Genomic DNA, 17,482 nt, shown 5'->3' with positions numbered 1-17,482 from the left:
CTAACATGGATGACCCCAACAGCTTGTGGCAACTGCCAAGGTTTGTCCACACGCCCGTGCCCCATGAGTCCCTCTCCACTCGTCACCGAGCCAGCTCAAAGGTCTGTGACTTCATGGGGCACACCTGAGAATCCCTCCCATCAGTGGTTTCATAAGTTAACCGTGTGGTCAAAGCATGTCGCCAAGCGGGGGGCCTTATGGCAGATTGCCCCCTTCCCAAAGACTCGGCCTGAAATTAAAGCTTTTCCAAACTAAAAAGGCCACCTAGGGCACTGGTTCTGCTAGCATGGCTTCCAAGGGAAGTCGGTTCCTGATAATGAGAATCAAAGGCACAACCCCCCACCCTCAATAAATGTTTCAAGTGGAAAACCATTAGAAGAAATGAGTATTTGCCTGAAAAGAATAAGGCTGAAATTATCCTTAGTTTTATTAGAGAAATCAGTATTTAAATTGAAACTGTCATTGACGCTATTATAATGCCTTTTTCCCCTTCTCCCTCAAAGGTCCAGAACAAGCGTAGTTCCACCTTGTCAACTCTGAGGGCTTTTAAATCCCAGGAAGATGAGCTCGACTCCACGGGCTGAATAGAACCCAGAGAGGAGAGGCACTTTACTAGAAGGGGCCCAGCCCTCCCTCCTCCAGCTCTCTGGGACCCGCGTCAGGTCTATCACACCAGCCACCTCCTTCCTTGGGGGACGGCCCGAGGCTTCCTCACTTTTCCTAATTCCAGACTCAATCTCTCCAAGGTGGCTGCGTTCTGCCCCAGACGGATCATCCAAAGGTGCTTCGGGATAGTTCTCTACAATGACTGAAAGCTACCAACGTGGGGGCATGCAGACCACCAGAAGCGGGACCGGAAGCAGCAGACCTGGCTCACAAAGTTCCAAGTAGACACGAATCTTCTGAGATCCAAAACATCAAAACGAAGAAGAAACGTTCACAGCCTCCAAACGGCAAGAGCAGAAATGAATCTTTCCCAAGTCGAAAAGCAACTTCAGACATTATTTAGTGCTACTTAACCCTTTTTGTCCCTAGTCCTATAATCTGAAGAATATTTTTGTTCATTGGTATTTTGCAGGTTAGTAGTCCATAGTGTGGATTAGCCTTTCGGTATTTTGAAAGAAGAAATGTTAAACAATTAACACTATCTAGCTTAGAAACCTTTCTGTCTCCAACAATTTCATATGGGCTTTTGCATGTGGACAAACTCATTCCTTAACTGGCAGATCAGGTACAGCCGTTACGGCCACCCTGGGATAACGGACAAAGGTCTGCCTTGTTGCCATCAAGACAAACTCTTTTAGTCTACTGAGTCATTAACCTAAAATGTTTCACGTTTGGTCCTTTATCAGAGAGGACACGTTGTCACTCATGAGTCCTCCCCTCCCCCAATGCTGCAAAAGCAATGGGAACCCTGATACTTACGTTAACACCAATGCAGCAAGCGACCCCAAGGAGACCCCCAAATCAGGGCAGTCCAGCTCATCAGCAGTGGAGGGCGGAGGAGGAAACCTGACCTTCAAATCTGAGCGCTCCGTTGGGGGAGCAGCGAGGCAGCTGGAGGTGTCGGGATGCAGTCTGCACTACAGAGATCTCTCTTACCTGTCGGAGGGTGCCGAAGGAAATCACGACCCAGTCGGAGTGGAAGGCCTTCCTTTTCGCGAGATGTAGTCATTTTACAAGAGGATTTCTTTGAAGGATTAGAATGGTGGTTTTTAAATTATGAGAATTATATATGGGTATGTCTCAGGAAAAGCACACATACACATATTAGCCATTTTCACAATGGAAAGACACGCCAAGGAGATAAACTACAGCAAATCTAAAAGACTTCCACCATTCCAAAAACTGTACCAAGTAGCACTCAAGAGATTGGCTTTAGTTTAGGAAAAATGTCAGGAAAAGGGTCTTAATGTATATAACCATGTGATTTCTTTTTTCAACAATGGCAGGCCTCAACAGGATCACGTGATTATCACTGGAAAAAGCACACGAGGAAAAAAAAGGACTTTTATTATCATTTATCTCAGTAAATAAGAAAAAAATGTTTGATAGCAAATTCTCAACTTGGCAATCTGTGCCATGTGACCCATCCTTTTTGATGTTTTACGGAGAAATGAAAACATCTACAGAAAAAGTTTTTCTAAATATCTTATCTTTCCATTTGCGTTTCAAGCAAATCCGCCAAGCCACTTTTCCCTCATGAATCGTTCTGCCCCCTCAATTCTTCTGTGAAATCCTGGGAAGGCCATTCACTGCCTCCCAAAAGCCCATCAGCTCACCAGACTGATGACACAGGATCAGGGTTTGCCCACAGAGGAGCAAGCAATCAATCCCTCCCTCCCCACCTTCTCAAAGGGGCATATTCGTCTGGGGACCAAGTGAAAAGAACCAAGTGCCTGTAAACTGGAGAAGCCCTTCAGGATTCCATTTCACATCTGCCCGATCCAGCGTGGAAATACATCATTTAGAGCCCCAGGACAGAGGCACACGATTGCAATTCTTGCAAATCTCCAGGACGGAGCAGGGAGCTCGCTGAAAAATCCCTGCCTCCATTGTCACAAGTGACCGCTCCTCCCTCAAAGAAAGGGCTCCCTCTAAGGGAGCTGAAAGTTTCGCTCGTGCCAGGCCAACGTCCCACGCCTGGCTCCCCGACACAGCCAATCGAGTCGCCCTTGCCTGGAATCGCCCCCAGTAAGACGGCGACTGTGGCCACTGTCCAACAGCAAAGTTCTCCTGGGCTGCTCGTGCTCTCTGACCTGCGTTTCTTTAGTTGAAACACACAAACATCAATTTGCTGGAGACAGCAGGAATGCTACAGGATTGAATGCAAAATTGCACAAAACTGATAATATAACAAAAGCAAAAAAAAAAAAAATCTCATTTCCAATCCCATCAATCCAGAATTTTTAAAAATTTATTTCTTGAAGCAGCTTTTTGGTTGTGTAAGGGGGAGTCAGCACGTAAGGAGATCTAAAGATCAACCTCAGGAAATTTACATTAATTGACATTTTTTAATGTAACTTGTTTAATCATAATTTGTTAGTCATTCCTCTACAGCCCAGTAAAGGGGAAAGGCGAGCTCACCACAGAGCAGTAAATGATGCTTGATAAACTAAACAACAAACCTGAGTAAAAAATGACAGGATCACAGTTTGAGGTTACCAAGCCCAACCCCCCATTTTACAGATAAGGAAACTGAGTGGCCGGGCCAGGATCTGAAGCCGGGTCCTCTGGCTTTCCAGGGCCTTGTGTCCCAGAGTCCAGCACAGTGTTCTGACCCTTAACAGGATCTACCACGAGGATCCCACCCACGTGGGACTGAGTCCATCCTGAGGAGATACAGCTTTTCTGGGGGGATACGATGTGGATGCTTGCTGTGACTGAAACCTTTAAGGCCACAGTCTCAGAAAGGCCCGACCCATGACAGAAACCAGGCTGCCCAGTCACGGGGCCAGCCACAAGGAAGACTCCTCATTTGCTGGGACTGGCCGTGATCACAGAACCTTGAACCTTGTATATGAGCAGCATGAAGCCCAAGGTGGAGCAGACTTCAGAATGGCACACTGCTTTCAAGAGGCCATGGATCATTTTCAGGTTAAAAACAAGGACCCCTGGGGTCTGCTGTACCCTGAGGGTGACTTCCCTCCAGCCCCTTACCAGTCTTACCATCGCCACTGATGCCCAACAGCTCACTCCTTCCCAACGGGAGGAAGCCAGGCTGGGTGAGCAACGCACACATTAGGGGGCTGAAAAGCGAGGTTGGAGCCTCCACTTAAAGTCTGCCAGACTAGTCACAGACCCACGTCTCCAGAGGAATCCTCAAGCGACCCTTGTGGCAAACGTCTTCCCCAAGCAAAACACTCCCTTGGCCTCCTCCACTCATCGCCGCCTGTCAGTCCTTCTCATCGCCAGAATCATCCGAGTCCGACAGGTCGGAGTCCTCCTCATCGGATGCACGCAGGCCTTCCTCTTCCTCTAGTTCCTCCCGAGCTAAGAGCTTCTTAAAGACTTCAAACTCCTCCGCAGACGAGTGGGCTGTCTTGGCTAAAAATTCCGCTTCTGAGACTCTCAAAATCGAGTTCACAGAAGGATTGCTGATCTGCGTTTGTCCCTTTTTATCAGGAGTCTGGTACAGGCCCAGTCGCTCTAAGAAGATGTGCCTCTGTTTGATCTTGGTCATTGAGTACTGGAAGTATTTGGTCCTCACCAAGTCGCGCTGCTTTATTCCCATCCTAAAGTAGGCGTACTGGAAGGAACAACAGCAAACAATGAGGAATCCCAGCAGGACCCGCCTCCTGCCTTCTCCAGCCACAATGTTCAAAGGAATACCTGAGGAGAGAGAGCCCCAAACTCCCAGCACCCATAACCCGGCCCACTCAGATCAGGAGCAATGGGGACAATGGGAAGAGGAAGCCATCGTGGGAGTTGGGCTTTTTTGCCACAGTCAGGGGAGAAAGGAACCCAGCAGAGGCCAGAGCCCAGAAACCCTGGCCACTGTCTGCCTCAAAGTTCAGGAGGCTGACACTGGGCCTGGACGATCGCTCCTGGAGACAGACTGGGCAAGAAAGTGCACAGGGGACTGAAGAGGCTACTCCGAGGTCATCCCTCCCCTTCTCCAGCTTCCGAGGACCACAGAAATCTGTCTTGGTCTGGGGTCCCACCCCCCCTTCCCCTCTCCCCCCAGCACTCCACTCTCTGGGTCCCCTGGGTTCACAGCATGGCCTTGCTGCACCTCCTGCACAGGGTGATAGGGGAGTGCCCTTCCTGCCTGACTTAGTTTCCTCCTGAATAAGTCCCGGACCATCCCAGGCACCAGGTCACCAGGGCCTGCCACACTAAGGGCCAGAGCTTGAAGGTCACCCAAACCCTGAGCTAGCCAGTGCCAGTACCGGGGGCCCTCTGAAGCTCAGGAGCCCAGCCCACACCATGTGGTAGGGGTCCAAAGCGTGGCCCCCTGCCCAAGTCCAATGGCTGGAGGAAGAGAAGGAAAATGAAGGGAGGAGGGCGGGAGCAGAGGCTCAGCTAGGGGCAACCCAGCACTCCCAGACACAGTCCTGGGCCTTCAGGTGAACCTCACATCAGACATTGCCCGAGGTTAGGCACGTCAACAGCCTCCCACCAAGTCCAGCCGCCTGCTTTTTCCTTCATTCTCTAAGAGATGAAAAGCTGCCCTGGCTCCTGGCTCCAAAGCAGATCCTTCTTTGGCTCCCTCTCACCTGGAATTTATACTCCAAGGCCGTGGGCTCCTCCTGCAGGACCCGGGGGCAGCTGCCCACAATCTCTGCCACCTGCTGCCCACTGAAAAGGCACTTGTCCTTCAGGACAGAGACAAGCGCGTCGATACGCTGCTGGCTCATGGTGAACAGCTCTGGACAGCAACGGGTCACGTGCTCCAAGTGACCTGTGGGACACGGAGCAAGAGGGGGTGACCACAGGGACACGGGCAGCCCCCAGCCCAGGGCACACACAGAAATGACACTGTTCACCACAGTTCGCCAGATACCCACATAAACCGCCACACTGTGAAGCTCTCTGGAGAGCACCTCACAACATCCCCGCGGGAGCCGCTGTTCTGTGGTCACGTGTCCGGAGTTCTAAGCGGGGTACCAGGAGCACCATTCCTCATTTACCCCCCCCCGGAAGCAGGGGGCTCCCAAAGGACACATAGTTAAAGGGGCTGAAGCTTCAGGGACTGGTCAGGATTGGGGGGAGAGTGGAATGGTCGGAGCCAAGGCGACCACAAAGGTTCCTCCATCCCAGCAGAACCCCACTTAGGCCCTTTCTCTTCTCCAGGAGCCTGAAGAACCAGAATGTCTGCTTCCCTCTCCATGGAGAAGGAGAGGAACCCAGAGCCCTCTTGGGGCAGGGCCCATAAGACCCATGCTGGGGCGGGGTGGGAGGGGGGGGGGGCCGCTTTACTATTCCCATCACAGCCAGTCTCATGCCTTAGCCACTCTTCCCATCCTGGGAGACGAGAAATCGGGACTGAGCGGGGCAGCGACCAGTGGGAGAGAGGAAGTCCCCAGAGGGGTCAAGAAGAAGGGATGCCCTACCTCTTGGTCCAAGGATGAGCTGGGAGCGGCGAGCCTCTGGGTCAGCTGCCAGGGAAGCCCCTTCCCTCTCACACCACGTCCCTCCCTGCGCTATTCCCCACAGCTGGCAGAAGGGGCTCCAACCCAGAACCCTCTCCTCACAACATGAAAGCTTCTGGCCAAAGATACCACCTGGCTCCTGCTAGACTCCCTTGTTTCAAGGGACTGCCTTTGATCCGCTCCCAGATCCAGATCCAACCGTTGACTGTTTCCCAGACACACCCGCCACAGGCCTGGAATCTGCCCCCCCCCCCCCCCCCCCCCCCCGCTCCCCAGAGCCCCTCCCCACTCCCCTCGGACACCACCTGGAACCCGAGGCCCCTCCAGCCATGGGCGCCTTCCTCTAGTATCACTTTGTATTTACTTCTGTCGACATGCTGTACCCCCCACCCTAGAATGTAAGCTCTGTGAGGGTAGAAGCCCAGCGCCTTACCCGTGAGAGACTTAATAAATACGTCTTTGAGTTGAACAGTCGGCAGCGGCCTCTCACTCACAGGACCCCGGCTCACCTGACCACGCTCCAGACCAAAGCCCGTGACAAACACAGGCCTCCCTACTGGCCAAAGGGGCAGGGCCCCCCCAGATCAAAGGGACTGGTCACAGCCACAAGATGCAGAGGCCTACGGTCATTAACAACCGTGTCTACTCATTCACGGAGCAGGAACTGGGCACTAAACCCATTACAATTATTCGGGAGGGAGGTGTCTCTGCACTTCTCATACAGATGGGGAAACTAAGGCAGAGGTCAAGACTTGCCAGGTTCATACAGCCAGTCTTCTGTCCCCAAGCCTCCCTTTCCTCTGGGGCTCTACACACTCCCAGCACCAACCTGAGCCCCCAGGCTGGCCCACCACCAGTTCTCTGAACGCGCCCACCAGAGCACCAACAATCCCAGATCCGAAAGCTTGGAACTGTTCCTGCAGTCCCACCCCCCTCCCCCACCCCAAGCTCTTTGGAACAAAGGCTGTCACTGGGGTCCTTATAGTCCCCACAACAGCATAGGGGGGTCTTACAGACCTGGGCCCACAACACTAGGGAGTCCTTACAGACCCGGGCCCACAACACTAAGGGGTCCTTACAGGCCCGGAGCCCACAACACTAAGGGGTCCTTACAGGCCCGGGGCCCACAACACTAAGGGGTCCTTACAGGCCCGGGGCCCACAACACTAAGGGGTCCTTACAGGCCCGGGGCCCACAACACTAAGGGATCCTTACAGGCCCGGGGCCCACAACACTAAGGGGTCCTTACAGGCCCGGGCCTACAACACTAAGGGGTCCTTACAGGCCCGGGGCCCACAACACTAAGGGATCCTTACAGGCCCGGGCCCACAACACTAAGGGGTCCTTACAGACCCGGGCCCACAACACTAAGGGGTCCTTACAGACCCGGGCCCACAACACTAAGGGATCCTTACAGGCCCGGGGCCCACAACACTAAGGGGTCCTTACAGGCCCGGGCCCACAACACTAGGGAGTCCTTACAGGCCCGGGCCCACAACACTAGGGAGTCCTTACAGGCCCGGGCCCACAACACTAAGGGGTCCTTACAGACCCGGGCCCACAACACTAAGGGGTCCTTACAGGCCCGGGCCCACAACACTAAGGGGTCCTTACAGACCCGGGCCCACAACACTAAGGGATCCTTACAGGCCCGGGCCCACAACACTAAGGGGTCCTTACAGGCCCGGGCCCACAACACTAAGGGGTCCTTACAGGCCCGGGGCCCACAACACTAAGGAGTCCTTACAGGCCCGGGCCCACAACACTAAGGGGTCCTTACAGACCCGGGCCCACAACACTAAGGGGTCCTTACAGGCCCGGGCCCACAACACTAGGGAGTCCTTACAGGCCCGGGCCCACAACACTAAGGGGTCCTTACAGGCCTGGGGCCCACAACACTAAGGAGTCCTTACAGGCCCGGGCCCACAACACTAAGGGGTCCTTACAGGCCCGGGCCCACAACACTAGGGAGTCCTTACAGGCCCCGGGCCCACAACACTAGGGAGTCCTTACAGACCCGGGCCCACAACACTATGGAGTCCTTAAAGGCCCGAAGCCCAGAACACTAAGGGGTCCTTACAGGCCCGGGGCCCACAACACTATGGAGTCCTTACAGGCCCCGGGCCCACAACACTAGGGAGTCCTTACAGGCCCGGGCCCACAACACTAAGGGGTCCTTACAGGCCCGGGCCCACAACACTAAGGGGTCCTTACAGGCCCGGGGCCCACAACACTAAGGGGTCCTTACAGGCCCGGGCCCACAACACTAGGGAGTCCTTACAGACCCGGGCCCACAACACTATGGAGTCCTTAAAGGCCCAAAGCCCAGAACACTAAGGGGTCCTTACAGGCCCGGGGCCCACAACACTATGGAGTCCTTACAGGCCCCGGGCCCACAACACTAGGGAGTCCTTACAGGCCCGGGCCCACAACACTAAGGGGTCCTTACAGGCCCGGGCCCACAACACTAAGGGGTCCTTACAGGCCCGGGGCCCACAACACTAAGGGGTCCTTACAGGCCCGGGGCCCACAACACTAAGGGGTCCTTACAGGCCCAGGCCCACAACACTAAGGGGTCCTTACAGGCCCGGGCCCACAACACTAGGGAGTCCTTACAGGCCCGGGCCCACAACACTAAGGGGTCCTTACAGGCCCGGGGCCCACAACACTAAGGGGTCCTTACAGGCCCGGGCCCACAACACTAAGGGGTCCTTACAGGCCCGGGCCCACAACACTAGGGAGTCCTTACAGACCCGGGCCCACAACACTATGGAGTCCTTAAAGGCCCAAAGCCCAGAACACTAAGGGGTCCTTACAGGCCCGGGGCCCACAACACTATGGAGTCCTTACAGGCCCCGGGCCCACAACACTAGGGAGTCCTTACAGGCCCGGGCCCACAACACTAAGGGGTCCTTACAGGCCCGGGCCCACAACACTAAGGGGTCCTTACAGGCCCGGGGCCCACAACACTAAGGGGTCCTTACAGGCCCGGGGCCCACAACACTAAGGGGTCCTTACAGGCCCAGGCCCACAACACTAAGGGGTCCTTACAGGCCCGGGCCCACAACACTAGGGAGTCCTTACAGGCCCGGGCCCACAACACTAAGGGGTCCTTACAGGCCTGGGGCCCACAACACTAAGGGGTCCTTACAGGCCCGGGGCCCACAACACTAAGGGGTCCTTACAGGCCCAGGCCCACAACACTAAGGGGTCCTTACAGGCCCGGGCCCACAACACTAGGGAGTCCTTACAGGCCCGGGCCCACAACACTAAGGGGTCCTTACAGGCCTGGGGCCCACAACACTAAGGAGTCCTTACAGGCCCGGGCCCACAACACTAAGGGGTCCTTACAGGCCCGGGCCCACAACACTAGGGAGTCCTTACAGGCCCCGGGCCCACAACACTAGGGAGTCCTTACAGGCCCGGGCCCACAACACTAAGGGGTCCTTACAGGCCCGGGCCCACAACACTAAGGGGTCCTTACAGGCCCGGGCCCACAACACTAGGGAGTCCTTACAGACCCGGGCCCACAACACTATGGAGTCCTTAAAGGCCCAAAGCCCAGAACACTAAGGGGTCCTTACAGGCCCGGGGCCCACAACACTATGGAGTCCTTACAGGCCCCGGGCCCACAACACTAGGGAGTCCTTACAGGCCCGGGCCCACAACACTAAGGGGTCCTTACAGGCCCGGGCCCACAACACTAAGGGGTCCTTACAGGCCCGGGGCCCACAACACTAAGGGGTCCTTACAGGCCCGGGGCCCACAACACTAAGGGGTCCTTACAGGCCCGGGGCCCACAACACTAAGGGGTCCTTACAGGCCCAGGCCCACAACACTAAGGGGTCCTTACAGGCCCGGGCCCACAACACTAGGGAGTCCTTACAGGCCCGGGCCCACAACACTAAGGGGTCCTTACAGGCCTGGGGCCCACAACACTAAGGAGTCCTTACAGGCCCGGGCCCACAACACTAAGGGGTCCTTACAGGCCCGGGCCCACAACACTAGGGAGTCCTTACAGGCCCCGGGCCCACAACACTAGGGAGTCCTTACAGGCCCGGGCCCACAACACTAAGGGGTCCTTACAGGCCCGGGCCCACAACACTAAGGGGTCCTTACAGGCCCGGGGCCCACAACACTAAGGGGTCCTTACAGGCCCGGGGCCCACAACACTATGGAGTCCTTAAAGGCCCGAAGCCCACAACACTAAGGGGTCCTTACAGGCCCGGGCCCACAACACTAAGGGGTCCTTACAGGCCCGGGGCCCACAACACTAAGGGGTCCTTACAGGCCCGGGCCCACAACACTAAGGGATCCTTACAGGCCCGGGGCCCACAACACTAAGGGGTCCTTCCGGTACCACGTTGGGGGGGGGGGCAGGGCTAGAATAAAATGGCCGGGGCGGGTAAGGGGGGGGCCCCCAACAACAGCCGCACCTTCGCCAAGCCCGAGGCGCCGCAGGAGGCCGGCGCGCTCCTTCAGCCGCTGGCCTGGCAGCCACAGGATCTGCGGGTTTCTCCTCAAGGCCTCGCAAGCGGGCTCGGGCTCCAGGCCCAGCAGCAAGAGCTCCGCCAAGGCGGCCACCACCTGCTTAGGCCGGAGCCCGGGCTGCATGCGCAACAACTCCCCGGCGCGGGTCTCACTGATGCCCATGTCCGCCAGCTGCCTCTGCGCCGTCTCGGGCTGCGCGGGCCCGGCCGTGGGATCCGCCGTGGGCCCCGAGGTCACGTTCCGAAGGGCCGCAGCGGGCCGGCCCAGCCGGGGGGCATTGCACCAGGACCACCGCCACACCTACATGGGCACGAAAGTCTCAGTCAGTGTCTCCGCCCAGGCCCTTCGCTCCCACCCACCGCTGAAGGCGGGGCACACAGCAGGTGCCTAATGACGGCAGCCCCGGGGTGCAAGTCCTGCCTCTCAGGGGGCCTCCAGAGCAGGCTGGAGGGCGTTTCCTCCCCAGGGGACCCCCCCACCCCCACCAGAGACCCTGGGCCTTCGGTCAACCCCCACTTTACAAAACAGGAAACTGAGGCCCACACGGGAATGGAGGAGGGGGAACCCCCGAGACAAGGCGGGGAGCGGAGGCACTTCCCCAGCTCCCTACGCCCCTTCCAGGGACGCAGAGGCAATCCCGCTCTCGGGGCGGAGCAAACGGAGGGGGCGGCGCACAGCTATTCGAGCTCCCTCGCCGCTCCCGACCTGCGCAGCCGCAGTTCAGCTCTCCGGAGTGAGGCGGAGAACGGAAAAGGAACTGCGCAGCCGCACTCCGGCTCCGCTCCTGTCGCCGCTCCCAGGCGAGGCCGCCTTCCAGATTCCAGATTTTCCCCTTGCGAAGGGAAAGAGGCAGACGGGCCGCGGCCGCACAACTCCGCCATCTGAGCCAGTCTGGGGAGGCGCCGTCCTGCCGTCCGCCGGGCGTAGCCTCGGGACGCGGCTTTTCCCAGAAGGATAGTGAGCGCTCCGCGGGGGAGAACCGACCTGCCTGCAGCTGGCCGCCATGGCGCCAGGGGCTCCGCGGGCACCGAGAGCGAGTGCGACGGGCTTCTTCCGGTCCGTCGGCCTCTCCGCCTCCCGCAAACACCAGCGCTCGAGAAGAACGTTCCCAGCACTTCCGGGGAACGAATCCCGAGACGTCGGCGCCGGAGAGGGCGGAGCCGCGGGGAGGGGCCACCTGACAGCGTCTGCCCCCGGGGGAGGGGCGGGGCGAGGATTCCGTTCCGTGGGGCACTTGCCCCTTGGAAGGGAACTGGCGGGAGGGAATGGAGAAGCCCCGAGCCGCGCCTCCCCTAGCTACAGTCCCGACTGTGCCCCTCCCACTTAGGGTCCAAACGCCCCACTTCCTTTCTCACGCTCAGACCTCCCGCACCTTAACCTGAAAAGGACCGAACCACAGAGCCACATGGGCCGAGCTTGGGGGGAGTGGGGAGAGAAGGCTCGAGTCTTGGTTCTAGAGCCAGCCCCTCTTCCCAAGGGCCCCGCCCCTTCCCCCTCACAAGGTCTTCTCGGGCCTCCACCAAGGTTTGGAAGACTTTAAACAAATGCAAGCCTGGTGGCCTTGCTCGTGCCCTCTGCCGCGGATTTCTCACACTGGCAGTGCCCACTCCCCAAACGCCCAAACTACTTCGGTTCACTTTTTTTTTAATTTTAATTTTATTCCTGGTTATACATGTATATAAAATTTTGTAATACACATTTATGAATCATGTTGGGCAAAAGAGAAAAAAAAACCAGAAATAAGCGACCTATACCCCCATCTATGACCTATGCTCCCTTCTAGCCTGGCTAAGTTAGATTTCCCTCCCCACCAACCCTGTATTACTGTTCCAAAGTGACTTCCTCCCTAAGTCCTAGAGAACAAGGAGTGTCTTCCCCTCTCTGGGCACCCCTCACCTGCCCTGACCCCATCATCTGTACCGTTCTAGGCTGGGCGGCCTGTGACATCGCCTGTGACGGTGCCTCCTAAATCGTGCCCAGCTCTGCGCGCTCTCAAGCCCCCCAGGGAGCCATCGCTCAGAGCTGCCTCCACTGCTTGAGGGGCAGGTCATTCAGAAAGCCCAGAAATGTTTCCCACAGTTCCAAATCATGATCTCAAGCTGAGCTTGGGGCGTGTCTCTGACCCCTGGCCCAGGATGGTATTGGAGCTATCGGTGAGCTACAAAACTCAAGCCAAGCCGGCCAAATTCCGTACCTCAGGAAATCTGAAATGGTTTGGCAAGTCTCCTAAACCCAAAATCCGTGGCTTAACTCCAGTGAGAAAAACCGAATGGATGAAGAAGGCCGGCTGTCGGGATGAGGCTGTCCCACCATCCCCAGCCAGTATGGATCGGGCGCTTGGGCTGCCTTCCAGGCCACGACTCCTCCCACGGGACCACACTGCCCAGCTCGCTCTACCACGGACTCCTCTCCAGCTAAATCACACAACCTGGAATCATGGTATGAAAACCAATTGCTGTACGTAAAGCCCAGGCAACTGAGTTCTTTTTCTGGAGAATTTAGGAGCCTGTAACCAGAAACTAAAGCATTCTGAAAGCCAAGTGCCTGCATGATGTACACAGATCGCAAATATGCAATTATATCCTCAGTCAATTTGTCTAACATTCATTTTTAAAAAACATTCCCAAAACTGTGAGGAAAATTTTGGCCTCAGCATTTAATTGCTACAGTATTAAATGTTCCATCTCCCTAAAATACATATGCACATTTCTACTGTTCAGTTTAACGAATTTTAATTATTTTCTCTTACAAAAAGTAACAGACTTCAAAGACATGGGCTTGTGCATTCTTGGAGGCGGCTCGGCTTCATCTTTGAAGAACACATTCTTGGGCTACTTCAGCCACTAGGATTCCTGAGGATTTTAAATAAAAAACAATTTATTTTTCAGGCCTGTAGACAGAAATAGAATTCTTAGCACACAGAGAAACCAATCTCTGTAAATAACATCAGCTCCCTCCCTGCAATTGGAGTTAAGTGACTTGCCCAGGTTCACACAGCCAGGAAGTGTTAAGTGTCTGAGGCCAAATTTGAACTCAGGTCCTCCTGACTTCAGGGCTGGTGCTCTCTCCACTGCGCCACCTAGATGCCCCCAGAACATTTTCTAAAGGGAGAAGGGATACTGCTTTGTTGCCATGTATAATAACTACAGGCTGATACTGTACCGGACTAAGATCTTCCTTTTTAGCCCACCCTGTGAGCAATGGCCTTTATCAGGAAGCATTTCTCTGGCAGCGATAGTTGTTGGGTCACTGTGGGCCATCCTGTACTGCCAAGCTCACCCAAGAGCCGTGATACACAGTAACAGCCACCTTTGGGACATAAGGGACCAGCTGCCCAGTGGTGTGCACGGCATGGTTATACTGGCCAGCCCCAAGGTGGAATTGAAAGAAAAAAAATAGCAAGAATGGTCTGGTCAGGTTAGGCCTACAATTGTATGGAGTTCAAAGATCTGACTGACAGTCCCAGACCTCCTGAAGTGCAATACACGAGGGGAAGATGGAAAGGGTAAGGCACAGGTGTGTCTAAAGTTCTTGATGAAAAGTTCATGAGATACAACTTCATGCTCTATTGTCCTCATCAAATGCAGACAAGGGAAACTTGAAGAAAACTATTTGATAAACTCACAGGCTGACTACATTTTGTAATACAGGCTCTAGGGTGCATTGAGATGTCTAACTTCCCCTTCTCCATTTATCCCCCCAGTGAAGGGTTCTGAAAACGAGGCAATGGAGACAACGAATGATCTCAGCGTGATACCTCAGGAATAAAGATGGCAAGTTGTGGGCTAGTGCCATAGTGTGTCCTCGACACACAGCAACCACTAGCAGCAGCTCGGCTCTGCTCTCACGAAGACACGATTGATCTACTTTGACATTTTGAGCTCTACTTACCGTTTCCTTCAGTCTCTCTTCTTTCTTCCAGGATGAATGAATACTCTCCTCTGGGGTGAACAGGGTGAAAGAAAAGACCGTGATTAAAAACCTCCAAGTCAAAACAGTGCACACCCTGCACATTCACTCAGATGACTAAAGCAGAGGCAGGCAGCAGGGGGGGAGCCTAGGAAGGCAAGCACGCTAACTGACCACTGGTGGACTGGTCCGGCCGGTGTGGATTTTTACTTGATGTGATCCAAGGAGAAGGCTTTGCAATATTCGTGCTTTGACCCATTGTATGTGTGTTTGTACGACACACACTCCCCTAAATAGAAAACTCTTCATGGCAGTAAAAACAGAAATGAATTGGATGTCTATCAATAGAGATTAGCTGAAAAACTTAGGGTATGTGAATGTAAAGAGCTATTATTATTCAACAAAAAATGAATTCAGAAACAGGGACTGCTCCTCCACCCTGAACCATGTCAAAGCGATAAGAGTGAGTCACCAAAGAACTGCTTAAGAGCAGGGAGCAGAGGGCTCTCAGACCATTGTACACAACACCAGATACAGCCACTGCATTCAGGATTTTTGCTTACTCGTTTTTCTTGGTTACAAAGGGTAATTTAGACCTTTTTTCTTCTGGGAGTGACAGGGAAGACAAAATATATTTTTCTAAAACTTAGTTCCACTTCCATATTACCTGCTCACATTGACCTCAAATACAAATGTCCTAGGCATTAAAATAGGAGTTTTGTCACTTCCAGTAAGAATTCTTGAAAACGTTCCTGGCAGAGCCCATTTTTGCAAACCTAAAGTTTGTGGAGCATCTCACCTTAAGGTGAATCAGTGTCACCCCTTATCTGGGGCTTTGTGGGGAGCAGCAGCCCGCCCCAGTGCCCGTCCTGCTTCTTACCTGACATGCTATGTAAGTGATACACCTCCTCCCAGACATAGTCAGCGATGTGCACAGGCTGGGTCACCCAAGGATGGACGATCAGCATGTTCAAGGTCATGCGCTCCTCTGGTTTGGGCCGCAGGAGCCCAGAGAGAAGATCCAAAAGTTCTAGGGAGAGCAGAATGGGATCATACACTAAGCACGCTTCGGCCAAATCCCTCAAACCAGACTTTCTGGAGACCTCTAAGCCTTTTCTCAAGGCCTAGAATGTCACCAACGATGAAGGGAGGAAGGGAGAATGTGCAGGAGACAGTGGCTGAACTGAGAATGTCAGGGCCACAAGGCACAAAGATGGGGTCGGCCGGGGGGGGCTGCGCGGCCCCCTTCTGGTTCAGACTGTGTAGCATGGGATGCTTTGGGACTTCAAAATTAACCTCAAAAGACCAGAGATAACCCTTTAAGAGCCCCATTTCTCCTTAATCTCCTATCACAAAACCATCATCATCTACATGATTGAGACCCTGCTCTTAATCCCCCACATCTTTTCAGTTTGTGCAACTGAGGAAAAGGAGTCCCACATAGTGACCACCTTCGTAAAGAACGGCTGGGCTTTCTTGAGAACTCTTGTGCTCGGAGGCATTACTAGCAGCCCTGTCATAGATTAAGTCAGGCTTCCTATTTGTAGGTAAAAACTATTTTTGAAAGAACAATATATCCAATATCAGTGTAATACCACATCGTGCTATAATCAGATTTCTTTTACGCCACAGGGGGGCTTCATGGTTTGGTTCTTCTAGTGTTTGGTGAGCAAGTGGGCCTTCTCCTCTCCCCTTTCCTTCCTGCCATGGCATACTTCTATCTCCCCGTGGCCCGCCATTTTTCGGGTGAGCCATACTCCTCTGGTGCCCGGTCCTTGTGTGGAAGGCGTTTCGGCGCCGATTAAAAGCGCACCACTCCTGAGATGTCACATATGAGAGTCCGCTCACACCCCAGATTTCCAGCAGAGCACCTCTCCATTCCAAAGCAGGATTTTCCCAGACACATCAAGGAGCACGACAGGCCCCCAAACTTGATGTTCTCATCCCTCCCCTCCTCAAGCGAGTCCTGTTCCCAAGTGCCTCATCCGCACAGAAAGGGTGAAGGGCTCAGTTCTGGTCACTTAAGAAAGGCCGTTCCCACCACAAGCAGGTGCCCCAGCTTTGGGTAGCTGCCCTCACACAGGAAAGCTGCTGTTGGGCCTTCAGCACCCAAAGCAAAGAATTCTGACCTCAAAGTGGGTCTGGTTTTCAAGGACCCCGATTTGGGAGTCAGAGAATTAAAGGATCAGGGAAAAGGGCAGTAAAGGGACCCCCAAAGAGATAAGATGACCGGCCCCTCTGAAAGAAGAACACAGGAGCTCTTGCAGCTTACTTACCCTCTGAGACTTGAAAGGGGGGGTGCAGTGCCGCCTCCAGAGCCTCGTCCAACTCACTGAAAGGGTTCTCTTCAAACATGAGAGTGTAGAGGGTCACCCCAAGGGACCACATCTCCAGTTCAGGTCCCTGGTAGCTATACAGAAAACAGCAGCAGTCAGGCCTGCACTCATAAGCATCCGGCCACCTGACTACACTCCCCAGAGCTGGCCCTGCCCTGGGAAGTACCCCTGAGGGAAGCTGGCGGGAAGCCCCCCACCCTTGCCCCTGATCACAAAGCTTGCCCCCACAGACTCTGTAGGAACAAAGTACCTCAGGTGGGTCCTGTCCATGGGAAAGAAAGGCTTCCTTCCATGTCTTTTATTCAGAGGGAATGTGGAAACCTAACCTAGGAGATGCTGGGCTCCAAGCAAGTGCCCAGACAGACGCCAAAGCCAACAGGAATCTCTCAGCCCTTTGGAACAAAAGCAGCCGGGGTGCCAGGCCATCTGGCCTTCTCTGGACAAACCTGTGGGCTCCACAGAGGAGGTAGGGGGACCTGGGGGGGGTGACATCTAGGAAGTCGGGGTTTTCTGAAAGAGCTCCTGGACACAGCTTTATCAAAATAAGTTTGTGACAGCAAGACCACATGCTGGTTCTCATGTGGATCCTGGAATCAGGCTAATAATCCCTGTTCACCCAAAATCAGGGACAAGGACCAATCCTGCAGTCCT

The 17,482-nt window shown here is 54.6% G+C and overlaps 3 protein-coding genes across 7 annotated transcripts in view; 1 reads left to right on the top strand and 2 right to left on the bottom strand.

Annotated features, from left to right (window-relative positions):
- Nucleotides 1-4,255, top strand: part of SNED1 (sushi, nidogen and EGF like domains 1) — a 72,331-nt gene extending 68,076 nt beyond the window's left edge. Inside the window, exon 33 of the mRNA XM_074297966.1 lies at nt 504-4,255. The gene's annotated coding sequence lies outside the window, so the exon portion shown is untranslated. The remainder of the gene's footprint in view (nt 1-503) is intronic.
- Nucleotides 2,896-11,722, bottom strand: MTERF4 (mitochondrial transcription termination factor 4). 3 transcript variants are annotated; one of them, XM_074297985.1, is made up of 4 exons: nt 11,571-11,722; nt 10,532-10,886; nt 5,220-5,404; nt 2,896-4,249 (listed from the first exon to the last, which is right to left on the bottom strand). In XM_074297985.1, the coding sequence occupies exons 1-4, from the start codon at nt 11,589-11,591 to the stop codon at nt 3,896-3,898; spliced, it is 915 nt and encodes a 304-aa protein (XP_074154086.1). In that variant the 5' UTR covers nt 11,592-11,722; the 3' UTR covers nt 2,896-3,895. The 3 variants fall into 3 exon arrangements, with proteins under 3 accessions (XP_074154086.1, XP_074154087.1, XP_074154088.1); XM_074297986.1 differs by having other exon boundaries at nt 11,292-11,625; XM_074297987.1 differs by lacking the exon at nt 11,571-11,722 and adding an exon at nt 11,130-11,255.
- A 1,579-nt stretch (nt 11,723-13,301) lies between these two features.
- The window catches only part of PASK (PAS domain containing serine/threonine kinase), a 62,985-nt gene continuing 58,804 nt past the window's right edge, over nt 13,302-17,482 (bottom strand). For all 3 annotated transcript variants that reach the window (XM_074297967.1, XM_074297968.1, XM_074297969.1), the window contains 4 exons: nt 16,772-16,905; nt 15,376-15,525; nt 14,478-14,527; nt 13,302-13,438 (listed from right to left, as the gene is read on the bottom strand). In XM_074297967.1, the coding sequence (XP_074154068.1) occupies nt 13,430-13,438; nt 14,478-14,527; nt 15,376-15,525; nt 16,772-16,905 (343 nt within the window). In that variant the 3' untranslated portion in view covers nt 13,302-13,429. The remainder of the gene's footprint in view (nt 13,439-14,477; nt 14,528-15,375; nt 15,526-16,771; nt 16,906-17,482) is intronic.

The sequence above is a fragment of the Sminthopsis crassicaudata genome, chromosome 3 (assembly GCF_048593235.1).
Source record: "Sminthopsis crassicaudata isolate SCR6 chromosome 3, ASM4859323v1, whole genome shotgun sequence".
NCBI lineage: Eukaryota > Metazoa > Chordata > Mammalia > Dasyuromorphia > Dasyuridae > Sminthopsis > Sminthopsis crassicaudata.
The sequence above is the reverse complement of the archived record's forward strand: the minus strand, read 5'-3'. Positions and strand labels throughout refer to the sequence as shown.

Excerpts from the sequence above, each read along its gene's own strand:
- MTERF4 (XM_074297985.1), bottom strand. The coding sequence starts at position 11,591 with ATGGCGGCCAGCTGCAGGCAG. Across the intron at positions 10,887-11,570 it reads TGGCGGCCAGCTGCAGGCAG|GTGTGGCGGTGGTCCTGGTG; the intron begins GTCGGTTCTCCC and ends GTGCCCATGTAG. Across the intron at positions 5,405-10,531 it reads GCGCCTCGGGCTTGGCGAAG|GTCACTTGGAGCACGTGACC; the intron begins GTGCGGCTGTTG and ends CGTGTCCCACAG.